Source organism: Talpa europaea (genome assembly GCF_964194135.1).
Source record: "Talpa europaea genome assembly, chromosome: 9".
Classification (NCBI taxonomy): domain Eukaryota; kingdom Metazoa; phylum Chordata; class Mammalia; order Eulipotyphla; family Talpidae; genus Talpa; species Talpa europaea.
Window position 1 is genome coordinate 82416696 of NC_140076.1, and position 16118 is coordinate 82432813.

The 16118-nt window shown below is 39.4% G+C and overlaps 1 protein-coding gene across 1 annotated transcript in view; it reads left to right on the forward strand.

Moving 5' to 3' along the window:
* SGCD (sarcoglycan delta) overlaps nt 1-16118 on the forward strand; it is a gene marked incomplete at both ends in the record, with an annotated part of 352865 nt that overhangs the window by 137437 nt on the left and 199310 nt on the right. Inside the window, one exon of the mRNA XM_084243828.1 lies at nt 5292-5393. Coding sequence (XP_084099954.1) covers nt 5292-5393 — 102 coding nt within the window. The remainder of the gene's footprint in view (nt 1-5291; nt 5394-16118) is intronic.

Consider the following 16118-nt stretch of genomic DNA (forward strand, 5'->3'; position numbering starts at 1 on the left):
GAGACCTTAAAGGGAATACACTTGCACGCATTTGATTGGATCAGTCTGAATGGCGAAGACTTGGGAGTGGATTTCTCGTTCTGTTATTAACTAGCTGTGTCATTGTGAACATGCTTTTTTTTTTTTTAATATTTATTTATTTATGTATACAAGAGCTGGGGTATAGGCCAGAGGTGCGGGGGCTGGGGGTGTATGAGAGAATTCACCAGAGACAGAGCAGGGAGAACAGGCGGATTGACTGAAATACACTGCTGAGGGGAGCAGCGGGTGAGACAGGAGAGGTCTGCTGCTCCATGTGGGTCAGCTCTAGTGGCTGCAGATAGCTTCATAGTGTTGCATCTTAACCCCTTGCACCACCAGGGAGGCCTGTGAACATGTTTTTTATCAGCAACTTTTCTCAGGTATAAATTAAGGAAAATAGTGATGATCTCATTAGAAGATGACATCAGAGAATGTGTGGCTAGCACTGAGAATATGACATAGTATAGATTCTTGAAAAATGGTGATTTTGAAAATAAATAAGTGAGAATTTAATAACCAAAAAGAAAATAAAAAGTATCCATCTCTCATCATATAAAGCTAGTCAGTATGAACATTTAAGTATATTTCTTTCCAGAATTTATCCCTAGGAGTTTTCTTCTAGAACTTTGCTTGTTATATGCATATGTGTGTATATACATGAATGTGCATAGGTAGTTATACTAAAACAGCACAAAATATACATATGTATCCTTAATTAATTATTTCACCTATCATAATGTAGGAATATTAGGAATTTTAGTTCTTAACCTCTCAGCTACATAGTATGCTGTTGGATTTCTAGCATCTTAATTACCCTTTTAATATAAAAAATTTAATTTGAATTCATGTTCTATATTCTTCCCTTATAAGTGATAAGATGATGAACAGTTCCATATGAATAGTTCCACAGATACATGATTATTCCTTTATGGTCAAATTTAAAGCATAACATGATAGTTTTCAGTAGTAATAAAATGAGATAAAGCATGGACAGCACAGAGTATAGTAATCAGCAAATAGTTGTCAATAAATGTTAAGGAGAGGGGACCTCTGTGTATGCTGAACACACCTTTAAGAATATTGAGGGATTATGCTCAGTGAAATAAGCCAGAAGGAAAAAGAAAAATATCAGATTGTATCACTTATATGAGCAATGTAGGGGAACCAAATACGGGATCAGGAAAAAAGTAATTATAATAAATTAAAAAACAAACAGGCAACTATTTATCAGAGACACTCTGCAAGGGAGGGGTAAGGAGAGGAATCAAAACAGGGGAGGGAATGTGTTCTTACACAAGGATGATGGTGATGGTGCACGGGTGTATTGGTGATGGAAATTTTGTGGGGTTACAACTGAAAGGAGAAAGCATGCATTGCATAAAAAGGAAGAATGATGTAAAATATACATAAAATAAAATTATAAAAAAATAATATTGAGGGTTGTTTAATAAACACATATCACACAAATAAGCAAACCAGCCAGTCCATTCAGCATGTGAAAAGGTTTGCTGCTTCTTCCTTGAAAAAAAAAAAAAATGATGCCAAATAATGCAAAATGAGATCATGGGCATTTCTTTGGGAGGTAGGTTTTTGCTTTTTTCCCCTTTGTTATGGAGTCTCCTGCTGCTCTTGTGAGATAGGAGTGTCCTTCAGCCCGGTGCCTCTCACACTGGAGTTTCAGTGTCCCATCTGGGGTTCCCTTGGCAGATCAAGTACCCAAAATAGAAATGCACAGATGGCGTGCTATCCTTGCAGGAAGAACAGTGGCCTCAGAGAGCTGCTCTCATCTTCAGGCTGGAGGGCTGCTGTGCAGGAGGGCCACGAAAGGGCCATCAGACACCCACAGCCCCCACCGATGTCTGCCCTCACAGTGCCAAGGTCCATTGTGCGTGGCAGTGCCAAAAACAGACTGTAGATTCACGTGGAGCCTTCAGAGCCTGAGCACACCAGCTTCCTGAAATAAGCAGGGGGCGGCTGTGGACAATCGGGAAGCAGGTGATTCAGGCAGGTACCTGCCTCCTGTCTCAGCCAGTGGGGGCCCAGTGAGAAGGTAGCTCAGACATGCCAAGGGTTCCACTTTTACAAGAAGCTGAAAACTTGGATTTTTCATTCAAATTATTCAGGTTTTTTTTTCCTTTTTTTTTTTCATTCTGGAAGTAGGTCGGAGGTTGCCCCTCCCCCCAAAAGAAGAAAGAAAAAAAAAAAGAAATTATTATTCAGTTTTTAAAACTGTATTTATTATTGGACAACACTGTATATGATTTAAGAGTGTAGGTTGATACTGTTATAGGACAGCCCCGATATTGAACGGGTTCCTGGCTGTGGGTCCTCACCCGCGCGCTTAAAAGGGACTTATGAATACTCCACTACAGGCACACACAAAAGGTTAATAAAAGGTTTATTACAAGGGAAAAGGAAATAAGGAAAATGTACAACTCAGGGAGAAAATAGGGAAATAAAGTCTTTATTTTTTTTAATTAATAAATTTTATTTTTATATTCCCCATACAATTGCAATCCCCCCATTCTGACCCCAATCCCTCCCCTCCCGCCCCCCTCCCCCCAAAAAGTGTCTCTGGTTCATAGTTTTTGTTGATTTTGATTTTCACTTTCTTATAGTTATTCATTTTCCTGGTCCCTTATTTAAGTTTTCTAGATTCCTGGTATGAGTGAGACCATCCGGTATTTTTCTTTTTCTTTCTGGCTTATTTCGCTGAGCATGATCCCTTCCAGCGCCATCTATGTTGCTGCAAATTGCATGTGTTTATCTTTTTTGAATGCTGAGTAATATTCCATGGTATATATGTACCACATCTTCTTGATCCAGTCATCTATTTTTGGGCATTTGGGCTGTTTCCAAAGCTTAGCTATTGTAAATAGTGCTGCTATAAACATAGGGGTGCAGGTGTTCTTTGGAATTGATGTTTCTGTGTTCTTTGGGTAAATACCTAGGAGTGGAATTGCTGGATCCTGTGGAAGCTCTATGTTTAGTAGGTCCAGAAATCTCCACACAGCTCTCCATAGTGGTTGGACCAGTTTGCGCTCCCACCAACAGTGCAGAAGAGTTCCTTTTTCTCCACAACCTCGCCAACATTTGTTGTTGCTAGTTTTTTTAATATGTGCCATTCTCACTGGTGTAAGATGGTATCTCATGGTAGTTTTGATTTGCATTTCCCTGATTGCAAGTATATGGACCTTCCCAGACAAACAGAAACTCCGGAATTTTATTACGACTAAACCCCCACTCCAAAAAATACTACAAGGAGTCCTAAAGCCAGAACCTCAGAGGGACGAATAACAACAAAAGAAGGCCAAAGAAAGTTATTAAAAGAATAAATAAATAAAATCAAAGGAAAGACAAACACAATGGCAAATACAGATGCTAACCTATCAATACTAACTCTAAATGTAAATGGACTAAACTCTCCAATAAAAAGACACAGAGTTGCAGGCTGGATTAAGAAACAAAACCCAACCTTTTGCTGTCTCCAGGAAACACATTTAGCTGCAAAAGATAAAAATAGACTCAAAGTTAAAGGATGGAAAACAATTCTACAAGCAAATGGACCAAAAAAGAAGGCAGGAACAGCCATACTCATATCAGATAAAACAGATTTCAAACTTAAAAAGATAAAAAGAGACCCCAGTGGTCATTACATTATGATCAAGGGGATAATACTTCAAGAAGAAATAACACTCATTAACATATATTCACCAAACGAAGGAGCACCAAAATATATCAGACAACTATTGGCATCTCTGAAAACAGACATCAGAGAAAACACATACGTAGTGGGAGACTTCAACACACCACTATCAACAATGGATAGATCAACAAGACAAAAAATAAGTAAAGACACTAAAGCTCTAAATAAGGATCTAGAGTGCTTGGGCTTAACAGACATATATAGAACACTAAACCCAAAAAAATCTGAGTATACATTTTTCTCAAAGGCATAGGAAATAAAGTCTTTAATGCGTCCTACCCGATCCGCCGACCTGGAAACCCAAAGTCACTCTCAGAGCTGGCCGGATGCTGCGAGCTGGCAGAGAGCCAAAATGGGGGAACCCCTCCAAAGCCCACCTGTCTGGCTCTATACCAACCTGGCTGCTTAAACCCACCCTCAGGTCCCAGCCACCTTCCCTTTGGTGGTGATGGGATTTGGAGTTCCCAGTGTCTTTGGCTTTGGCCTGGGGTGGGGGTGGAGTCCACGAAGCCTGTATGGAATTAGCTTTAGGACATCCTTTTCCCCCTAACAATTCCATCTCAGATGTATTTATACCACACCCACCACGGAGACACTCAACTGCCCTCCGTTGTAATAAATTGGGCCACCTCCCCACTTTCCTCCTCACCCTAGGAGACTCAATTCTGCTGTCAGATTTCAAAGGGTTTGTTTTGATTTAGTTTTGTCTGTTCCTTTTTCTTTGTTGTTGTGTGTTTTTTTTTGTTTTGTTTTGTTTTATTCCACATGCGTGAAACCATCTGGTATTTTGCAGATTTTAGGAGATGACCTCCTATTTTATGGCTGTAGGAAACTTGATTCAAATTGGCAAATGCAAAAAGAAAACAAATGTAAATGAAATTTGAACATTAATACTGAGTTTTCATGAGATTAAGGGAATTGGTTTGTGTGTGGTAATGTTATATAGTTATACTTCAATAAAGGAGGGAGCGGTGGATGTTACAGATTATTACATAGGTACATAGATGTTTGTTTTGTATTTATTCTACTTTTTAAAATATCTTTGAATACTTCCGTAATAAACGACTAGTAAAAATGTTCGTAACTAATTTGCATCTTAAATGATTTGTGAGCCAAATGCACCATGTCTAAAAGATGAATTTGATCACCAGACTGCCAGTTTGTAATTGCTGCATGGAGTTTTAGAAACAGGACCTGATACTTTAAGCTGGGAAATAGCATTTTCTCTCTTCCCACTCACCTCCTGCCTTCATTCTGCACAGCGAATCAAAAAATCCTCCTTCCTCTGTATAAATGAATAACTGGGAGGCATTACAGATTGCTTGGAATAGAATTTTCTCAGAATAAGTGAGCAAAAAGGGTAATATGCATAATTGCATTGAACAATGCCTCCTGGTATTTTGTGTATTCCTTGGGACACCCTCCCACCATCTCCTGCCTGCTCATTCCACCCTTAAAAAAAAAAAAAAAGGCAATAACTTTGTTTCAATTTTTTGAAGGCCGGAGGTATTTTGAAATTTTGACTAATCACATTTCTCTTGCTGTCTCTGTGCCTCTGTTTCAGGATGGAATGGGAAACTTGAGAATCACAGAAAAAGGTCTCAGGCTGGAAGGAGACTCAGAATTCTTACAACCTCTCTACGCCAAAGAAATACGGTCCCGACCAGTAAGTCTCTTCTGGGAGGGGAGAAATTGTTGTTTCTTGGGAATCTAAATCTGGGCAAAATTTATCTTGCCATCAGTTAAATTCAGAAGTTTGGGGGAGACTGGTAATGCAGGTGGGGAGATGCCTGCACATCTGAGGTCTGCGTGTAATTGCTGTGGAGCAGTAAGCAGGTGAGACCCCTTTTTATGCCTGCCAACAGGGGATAGTAATTTTAACCAGCTTTCTACTATGCTTCCAATAAGCCAAGATGATTAATGTGAAGTGCTTTAAATACTATCCAAATGCAAGGAAATATTGCTATAGGGTTTAGCTGTCAAGTGTTTGAAAGCCATCTTTGGAAATACAGTAGTAAAGTGCTACAAAACAATAACTATGCTATAACATGGAATTTAAATAATCACTCTGGAGCCTGTGCTGTGTTCCATTGACTTGGCTGTCACAGATTTGTTCAGTGTGTATTTGTGTGTGTGTGTGTGTGTGTGTGTGTGTGACAGAGAGAGAGAAGGAGAGAGGGAGGAAGGAGGGAGGAGGAGAGAGAATGAATTATACAGATTAAATTAAATTAATTTTACAGATTAAATTAAGGCTGGGAGAAGTATATCCAAACCTGCAAACTTATGAAGTAGCAGTGATTTCAACTCAGAAATAACAATTCTGAAGGTTGTTGTGTGAATCAGAGCTTTTTCTCTTTCTTTTTTTTTTTTTTTTTGTCATGGTAGAATTAATTCCTAATATTAACCAATATTGCTGCAGGTCTTTTTTGCTTGAGTAGTTTGGGAGGTTTTTTTGTTTGTTTTTTTCATCTTTATTTGGGGATAGGGGTTGGCAGGATGGTAGAACTGCTGGCTGACAAGGATATCTCTGCCTGAATTGATTTGTATCTACCTGTAAGCAAAAGGGTAACATGAAAGTTCCCCAAGGCATCATTTGCATTATGTGTATTGATTAGCATAATTAATGAAATCCAGCTACATGGTGCAGTGGATAATTTTATCTGAATGCTATCTAACTGTCTGAGTTATATTAAACTGGGGGTAGGTACTGAATTTACAATAAACATGCTTTCTTTTGTGCCTCATACCATGGGAAGAAGACACAGCAGATGAGTTCAGCCACACAATGTTTAAATCTTTAACTGGAATTCACAGCCCACAGGCTTGGGCCCTTAAAGTGACAAGAAGATTGTACATATATCCATTATCTTTTAGTAAGTGCTATCCTAAAATGAAAATGGGTTAAAACTTTAATGAAGGGTAGCTCGGGTCACACTTGGACTGAAAGGAGATGGTCAATTTCAAGCCTTTAAGAAACACTTGTTACATCCTTTGCTCTTCATCTGTATTTACTTATTTTAATCTGGTAAATTGGTTAGTTAAATCATTGGTTTGAATTACTGGTTGGGTGAAAATGATTTTTTTTTTTTCTTTCATGAACAAGTTTGTCACTATGTTTCATTGCTCATTTCCTTCTAGTGGTGTTGGCCAAATAGTGCATCTTTCAGGTTTTTCTTTTCTTTTTCAACTGTTCAAAAGCTTGAAAACAATTTCTATCTCACAGATCAAAAAAGTAGGTTGTAGGTCATAGTTTTCTAGTCCTCTAATCTGTATTGGCATTTCCATAAATGTAGGAATGTTCTGATTAGATTACACGTGACACAGGGGACAAGAGGACAGATGTTAAGATCATCTGTTGAACAGTTGTTATGTATTAAGGAAAATATCCTGAAATAAGTTTCCTTGGTTTAGAATGAGAGTCATATAGAGGAACTGAGGAATGTGTTCTTAGAAGACTTGGAAAGGGTACTTAGTAAACCTCATAAGCTTATATGCAGGAATCGAATTTTTAGCAACGATATCAGTCTTTCTAGCTGAAAACTGATGGTTATTTTAACCCACACCCCCAAGACACACATGATTGGAAGCCGAAAAGCAGTGATAATTTCAAGAAAATTAACTTTGAAAAATCAGTTCGTTAAATTCAATGTTTTCAAATCACTTAAGGACAATAAAGTATTAGAATTCACTGTTTTCCATTGTTCTTAAGATTTTTTCCTTTCAAAGATTAAATAGGAAAAAATAAAGCTTTTTAGCCTTGTTTTGATAACAAAACAAATATTGAACTCAGGGAAAACCGATGCCCAATCATGCATACATACTAAAGTCTTGTCAGTGGTCATGGAGCTTTACCTAAAAACATGTGCCAAGTCCATCCACTTGTCCAAACTTGTGCCTCCTCTAGTTCAAGCCTCCACCTACCCTCAATGACACATTGCAATGGACCCCTCTTTCTGTGGCCCTTCATTACGCCTTATAATCAAATTGCAGCCCAGTAGTCCTTTCAAAATGTCAAGTATCTCCACCCCTTTGCCAAGGATTCTCTATTGACTTCCACTGATTTTATTCCACTGGAATAAAATCAAGGCTCCTCACCAAGGCTTATCAATTCTCCACCATGTATATGTCCTGGATGGCTTCTGGCTACCCTGGTGTCATTTCAATTATTGCAGTTTTAGAAAGTTCAGCACCACAGCCACATATAAAACATTACGCTGGTTTCCCCTCCCCACTTCAACTTTTAACATTCTTTTTTGCTTAAAAATATAAACTTGGGGCCTCCCTGGTGGTGCAGTGGTTGAGTGCTGGGCTGCGAAGCTGCCGCAGCCTCTGCAGCACTGGTTCAATCCCCAGCCGCTGGTGAGGGTCCCATATGGTGCTCAGTCAGACCTCTCCTGCCACGTCTGCTGCTCCCCTCAGCAGTGTACTTTGTCAGTCTGCCTGTTCTGCTCCCTGCTTTGGCTCTGGTGAATTCTCTCACCCTCCCGTGCTTCTGATTATACCCAGTGCTTGTATAAATAAATAAATAAACCTTTAAAATATATATATAAACTTGGAAGAAGAACCAGCAATGATCAAATTTTATATTCCCCAACCATATTGCTATGTCTAATACATAATATATGTTCACTAGACGTGTAAAATTTAATAATGAATCATTTAAAAAATGAAAGTATCCCTTAAATCTATCCTACTGGGGAACCACTATTAACAATTTAATGTTATTTTTTCAGGCATTTTCCATAAGTATATTTTTTCTTTTTTTTTTTTTAAGATTTATTTATTTATTTATACAAGCACTGGGTACAGTCAGAAGCGCAGGAGGGTGAGAGAATTCACCAGAGCCAGAGCAGGGAGCAGAGCAGGCAGAAGGACCGAAGTACACTGCTGAGGGGAGCAGCAGGCATGGCAGGAGAGGATCTGTGCATCATGTGGGATCTCCGGAGGCCGGAGATCGAACTGGCGCTGCAGAGGCTGCGGGCATCTTGGCAGCCCAGGGCTCAACTGCTGCGCCACCGGGGAGTCCCCATAAGTATATTTTTTCTAACGAAACTATACTGCCAAGTGCAATACTATTCTGTACCTCACTCCCTACACTCACGCATATTACACAGTGACAGTAAATGTTCTATATCTAAATAACATTTAAAAGTTTAAAATCTAATTTTGAAGTATAGTTAGCATAGATAAACTACACAAAGTTAAAATGTGAAATTTGAAAGGTTTTTACCTATCTATATACATGTGGAACCATCACTTCAGTCAATAGTAACATTGATAAAGAATATACCCATCAACCCTGAGTTTCTCATGCCCTACCCCCATCCTGATGCATCCACCCTCCCTCTGCACCCTTGTCCCCAAGCAACTACTACCTGCTCTCCCTATTATATATTACTTGACATTTCTTATAACTTTATATAAGTGAAGTTATCTAAATCAGTTTTAAGAGATAATTGTCATTTTATGAAGATCAAATGGCCAGTATCTAACTTAAAGAAGAGTAAGGTTTTTTTGTTTGTTTGTTTGCTTTGTTTTGTCTGCGTGGGGCTGTGTCTTGCTTTGGTTGTTGAAAGATAGTAGAAGTGACTCAGAATGCAGAATCTTAATATTTCCCGGTAGTATGATACTGAGAATGGGGTATAGGCCAGAGGTGTGGGGGGTGAGAGGATTCATGAGAGACAGGGTGGGAAGCAGAACAGGCTCTGACTGAAATACACTGCTGAGGGGAACAGCGAGTGAGACAGGAGAGGTCTGCTGCGCCATGTGGGTCAGTTCCCTGGCTGCCTATAGCTTCATAGTGCTGAGACTTAACCCCTTGCACCACCAGGGAGACCCAGTTAGTCACTTTGATCTGTAATAAAAAGGTGAAAATAGATGCATTGCATCAAAAAGGTAAAGAACAAGGTTAGAAGATGGCAGCTTATTCTGTAGGGCTCCTCTCCCCTAAGCACAGGGATAATCGCAGCTGTACAAAGTTGGTGTTCTGTGTGAGGCAGGAGGAGAAATAGCAATTGATTAGGCAACAAGTAGAGCTTGCCAAACCTAGGGAATCCGGACCTCTCTTGACACTCATGGGGACACACGTGTATTGACTTCCCATGCTCTGTGCAGGCATCTGCAGTTTATTGGTGTTTTCTGATGCACCAGATCGTTGCATATAGACCACACCACCCTCATGCTTCCCTGCAGACCTGTCTGTGAACTTCCCTGTAGATCACAGCTGCTTCTATTTCATCCGGTGTCTCCTTCTGTTTTATCCATTGGAGAGAGATCAGTGTCCAGTTGAACAAAATTACTCACCCCCTCTAAGCAGGGCAACTAATGAAGCAACACTTCACTTCATTTCAGTATTGTGTTTCATTGATCTGAGAGGAATTGGAATTGGTTAAGCAATCTCCACAATGTTCAATACCATATCTGATTTCATTCTTGAAGGTTGCAACCCTGATAAAGTCACTACAAATTGATTAGTGTGATAGCAATCACTTAAGAAGATAAATTAATGAGAAAATGTTCATCTCTATAAAAACTTCCATCTGGGAATTGAATGAAAGCCTGGGACTTTCTAACTTTACCTACTTGGAGGCAGAGCTTTTAAGTGGTAGAGTATCAGACCGCTCAGAAAATAGAATGAAAATACACACATTACGTTAACTCTTGCAGGCCTACCGTTAGAAGTACTACTTGTATGCATAAACACAGACATTTATAACCTTAAGGAATTTAATGCTATAAAACTGTAGTTAAATCCCCAATGGAATGTGGCATCTTTGTAGTTACTGATACAACAGCAAATTTTGGGGAGGAGCAACTAGTAGAGAGAGTGAATGAGTAAGTACTTAAAATCTAAAGTATTGTTTTGGATGAGTGATAGAGCCCTTCAGAGACTCTATCCTTATCTCACTTCCCACGGTACTGGAACTGGATGGTGCTTTTGTGTAATTGAATGTGAAGTGACCAGTGAAGGGAACTGACATTTATTGAGCACTTACTGTGTACCAGGCCATAGCAATGGGCAATTTGTGCCATGTATTAGTCTCCATAATCACCTCCTACTACATTTGGCATCGGCATAGGGGTGCTAACCTATAGCTATGCTGAATTTGGAAGTTCAGAAGAGAGGGTTGAAAGAGAAATTGGAAGGGGGATGCAAAATTTGCATTAGGCAAATAAAGTGGAAAAATATAAGGTTTATGGGTCTGTCTATATCTTTCAATTTTGTTTCCTGTATAAATTTATTTTAAAATTTATTTCTTTTTAAATTGAGGTAGCAATGACTTACAACACTGTAGGTGATGAAAGGGTGTAGAATCACACCTCTGTGATGAGACTGCCACACCCCAACCATAACCAAAACATCCATATTTTAAGATGTTCTTACCTGCTGATACCTGTATGTAGATTTATGAAGTCATATCAAATGGGGTTCTTAGAAGTTTCCTATACCTAGAGAAACAGCATAACCCCATGGTCACTCCAGTTGCTGTATTGTTAGATGGGATTTGGGGGTGAAGATGATGAGAGAACTTTGAACAATTGCTTAATTGAGCAAACCCTTGCTTTCTTAGTTGTACATTTGAGATGATATTAATACCTAAATCATGGGTGCTTGTAAAGAAGTAAGCCTTATAGCTTAATAACCTTTATTTTTTGTTATAAAAGTTATTATAACCTCTTTTATAGACTTAATACAGAACTTAAGATGGAGTGAGTGTTCCAGAAATAGAAACTCCTGCTCTCACTCCTTCTCATGATGATGATGAGAAGGAGGAAGATGTTGATTTTTGCCATCAACATCATCATCATCATCATCATCATCATCATCATCATCATGTGTTCCAAATCTCTGCCGGTGGTTTAAACGTCCTCTGAGCCAAATGGTCTTTCTGCCTCGTGTATGTCTGAAATAAGAAATGCCCTATTTTATAAGCATCGTATTCAAAAGCCTTTAGCTTAGTTTTTCCTTTCACTTAGTTACACTCTTCCAATGTTCAACTCACTTTTTTTTCCCTTTCTTCTACTTACAAGTCATTGCTAGCTCTGACACTCATAGATTACTGGCACGGTCTTTGTGGGGAAAAATGGTATCATGGTACATGCCCAGAACCTTGAAAGTATTTATACATTCTCATCCAGTAATGACGTTTGCACTCTATTTCACGATATGGGAAAAGCCAAACATAATGAAATATTTAAGTATTTAAATGCACTTACGTCAGTGCTATACAAAAACCATTCTAAATGTTTGTTCAAATGAATGGCTGAAATCCACAAATAAAATTCAATTTGAGGGTATCCCTGTTTGCCAATATTTAGGAAAGCAGAGAAACTGCTCTGGACTCCTGGGGAGTCTGAGCTGTTCATCTTCACCATGCTGTTTGACATTGGTATTTATTGTCTCTTTATTTTACAGAAGGCTGAGTTTTTAAAATCTCTTTCTGATTTTAGTATGATATGGATTGAGATTTATCCCACTAGCCTGCCAAAACATATTTCGGTCAGAAGTTGAAAGCCCCTAAGCATTCAATTAAATCAGTTACTTCATTTAATATATGGGCCCCCAGGTCCAGAAAGGAGGTGGGACTTAGCCAGGATTTCACTCTTTTTCCATAGCAACACATTGTTGATGTGGTCGTTAATTTCCTCATGGCACTGCTAACTATGATGAGTTATATATGACCATTTCCATCTTGTGAGTAATAATTTACTGGAAGACATGTGAAGTCCCTGAGAGAATTCGGAAGCTCTAGGTAAAGGAAACTGAAATCAACACTGGATAATGCCACCAAATGGAGCTTAATGATATCACATCACAGAGAGGACATAAATTCATTGTGAGATTTAAATGAGTTTAATTGACCCATCTTAGAAACAATTAAGTGAATTCTGTTAGTATGAAAATTTGACAGAAGTTAAAAACTAAATCCCACAAATGTTTCTATCTCTATGAATGTGTTTGCCCCTTAAACAAATTTGTTGCTGACAGTTAAATACCTCAAGATTTTTATCTACACTTTCTGACCTTCATGAATAAAAGGAGATCAGGCAGTATAGGCAGTATGATTTGAAATCCCACAGGGTGGGGATTAAGTAGCAGCTCCTTCCTATAGATGGGCATTTGTCCTTCAGTTTGCCACAGTCTTTACTGGTCACTATTGCCTCATACCCTACATGCTTACATCATTTTGGGTCCCTGAAGTCTCTTGAGGGTGCAGTCTGATTCATAAAACTGATAATGTGTTTATGTCCTCATGTCCGAGTTCAGAAATTAGGTTGACTTCTTAAGATTCATAGTCTCTCATGACTTGCCATTCCACCCATCTTGTGTCTCTCTCTTTCCCCCAATGTCTCTGATGGTTTTTCTCCTGTGAGCTTTGAAATAGCATACAGTCTCAGTGGCAAAGAATAGTGCTCTCAGAGGCTCTGGGGCCTGGGGTGATAGTCCACCATAACATTCCCCACCTTGAATCTTCTAGAGCATGCCTCCTCTTTGTCTTAACTTGACTGTCCACTACAGAGCATGGCTGTGAAGGAAGCAGACAGGGAGGAGAAAGTTGAAAGTTGCATTTGATGTGCTCTGAATGAGGTCAGTGAGAAAACAGAAATAATGTGAGATGGCACACAAGCCCAAGCTCTGTCTGGAGAGGCTCCTTGGACCATTTACTGCTGTGACAACAGCCCTCTCTCTGGTTAAGTTTAGAAACCAGATGAAGACGATGGAAGCTTCTCCTCAGTAAGCAAAACAGCTTCAACTTCCAGCTGAACATATTGCACACAAAACAGTATTTTCCATGCCAGTTGCATAGAGTGTAAGCATCTTGCTGTCTTTAATTAAGAAGTTAACTGAACCATGAAGTATTGCCCAAGTAAATAAAAGTGATTTGTACTAAGTCAGAGGGGTGCAGGAGGCATCTTTGCACTCCTTTGCTTACACATAAATTATGGAGATTATTAAAAATGGGAAGGCAGAAACCCATCTGTACTGTGAAGCTGGTGGCCAATCCCAAAATACACCTATCTTTTGATGTGTTGTAATTGATTGTGGACGATTGTGTGAACCAGCTGCTGGCTGGGCTTTTTCCTTTCATTTAAAGAGACACAAACTTTTAATATATCATCACATAATACTGTTGTTGGTTGGCTTGTTGAGCCTAGGAAATAGAGAGAGCTAGTCAAAAACTTCTGGTTGCTATAGTGTTATCATGGGCTCATGGGGTTTCTTTTCTTCCCTTAATATAGGAGAAACTGACTGTGTGTGTTTTTCTTAAGCACATGCAGAAAATACTGGAGTTCCTGAGAGTTCAGGCCAGATCTCAGCTTAGGACTATGAGAGGCAGAGTTTGGGAGAAGTAGGTCCAAACTTCAAATGGGACTGAGAATGTTGAATTGGTGATTTGTGGGTCACTGGTGGGTAGGTAGTGGAAATTCTCTTGTTACCCATTGTCTTGCCCAAGAACTACCACTCAAATCTCCTTTATTTGAAGACCTAGAAATTGCCAAACCCCTAATTCAACTGTTCTTGCCCTACAATGCACATATTACATTTTCCATCAAGGATTTGAAGTAGCTAGCAAAAATACCTTCAGTAACACAGAAACAAAAGACTCTATAATAGCATCTCCAGTAGAGAGATAAAGACAAATTTCTCTTTCATCATAGCTTATAGACCAATGCATTATCTAGATCAGCCATATGCAAAGTAGTCAGTTATGTCACAAGGCCATGGGAGAGGGATGCAGACTAGATAGAAGAGAGGAAAGTGCTACTGAAAATTTGTCTTTCTCTTTTTTGTGGCTTTGCCTTTTGGGGAGACTTGAGTCATGCCATCGACAGGCCAATGTGCACTTCCCAGTGTGGAGAGGTGTGTTACAGGCAGGTCATGCAAGAGAATAATATTAACACATCCAGCCCTTCACATCTTACAAATCCCCCATGTTCACCATCCCTGTGACCTACCAGCATTATCTGAGTCTTTAGTTTCAGGAACATTCCTGCTGCTTGAAATGACTCCTTGATGCAAGACTGTTTCTTGCTTAATTCTAAGTAACATTTAAAAGCAATGAAGAGACACTCTACTAAATGGGAGAAAATGTTTGTACACCATACATTTGATAAGGAACTAGTATAAAGTATCTACAAAGAACTTATACAACTCAACAAAAATAAATCAAGCAACCCAATCAAAAAATTGGGCAGAAGAGCTAAAAAGACACTTCTTTAAATAAGAAGTGCAAATGGCCAACAGGCATATGAAAACATGTTCAACATCATTTATTATAAGGGAAATGCAAATCAAAACCACAGTGAGATACCACCCTACACCTATGAGAATTGCCCATATTAAAAAAAAAAAAAACACAGAAACAGCAAATGCTGGTGCAGATGTGGTGTGTGATGAACCCTCTTAACAATGCTGGTGGGAATGTAAATTGGTCCATTCACCATGAAAAATTCTGTAGAATTTTTAAATTTTTAAATCTAAAAATAGATCTACCATTTGACCCATTGATTGCCCTCCTAGAAATCTACCCACAGGACATAAGAACATTAATTCAAAAGGAAACCTGCGCTCCTGTGTTTATTGTAGCACTATTTTCAATAGTTAACATAGAGAAACAACTGAAATTTCCCAGAACAATTGAATAGATCAAAAGAATGTGTTGTTATGGGCCTCCCCGGTGGCGCAGCGGTTGCACGCTGGGCTGCGAAGCTGCCCACAGCCTCTGCAGTACCAGTTCAATCCCCGGCCACTGGGCGAGGGTCCCACATGGCGCGTAGACCTCTCCTGCCTCCCACTGCTCCCCTCAGCAGTGTACTTCGGTCCTTCTGCCTGTTCTGCTCCCTGCTCTGGCTCTGGTGAGTTCTCTCACCCTCCCGTGCTTCTGACTGTACCCAGTGCTTGTATAAATAAATAAATAAATCTAAAAAAAAATTTAAAAAAAAAAGAATGTTGTTATACACAATGGAATATTAGTAATCAAAAAAGATGAACTTTTGGGGCCTCCCTGTTGGTGCAGGGGTTAAAGACAGCGCTATCAAGCTATTGCCAGCTACTGCAGTACAAGTTTAATCCCTGACCAGCCAGGGAGCTAACCCACATGGCTCAGCAGACGTCTCCTGCCTCACCCGCTGCTCCCCTCAGCAGTGTATCTCAGTAGATCTGCCTGTTCTGCTCCCCACTGTATCTGGTGAATCCTCTCACACACATACCCCTTGCACCTATGGCTTAAACTTTAGCTCTTGTATGCATAAATAAATATTTTTTTCTATTTTTTTTTAAAGATTTATTTATTTATTTATACAAGCACTGGGTACAGTCAGAGGCGCGGGAGGGTGAGAGAGAATTCACCAGAGCCAGAGCGGGGAACAGAACAGGCAGAAGGACCGA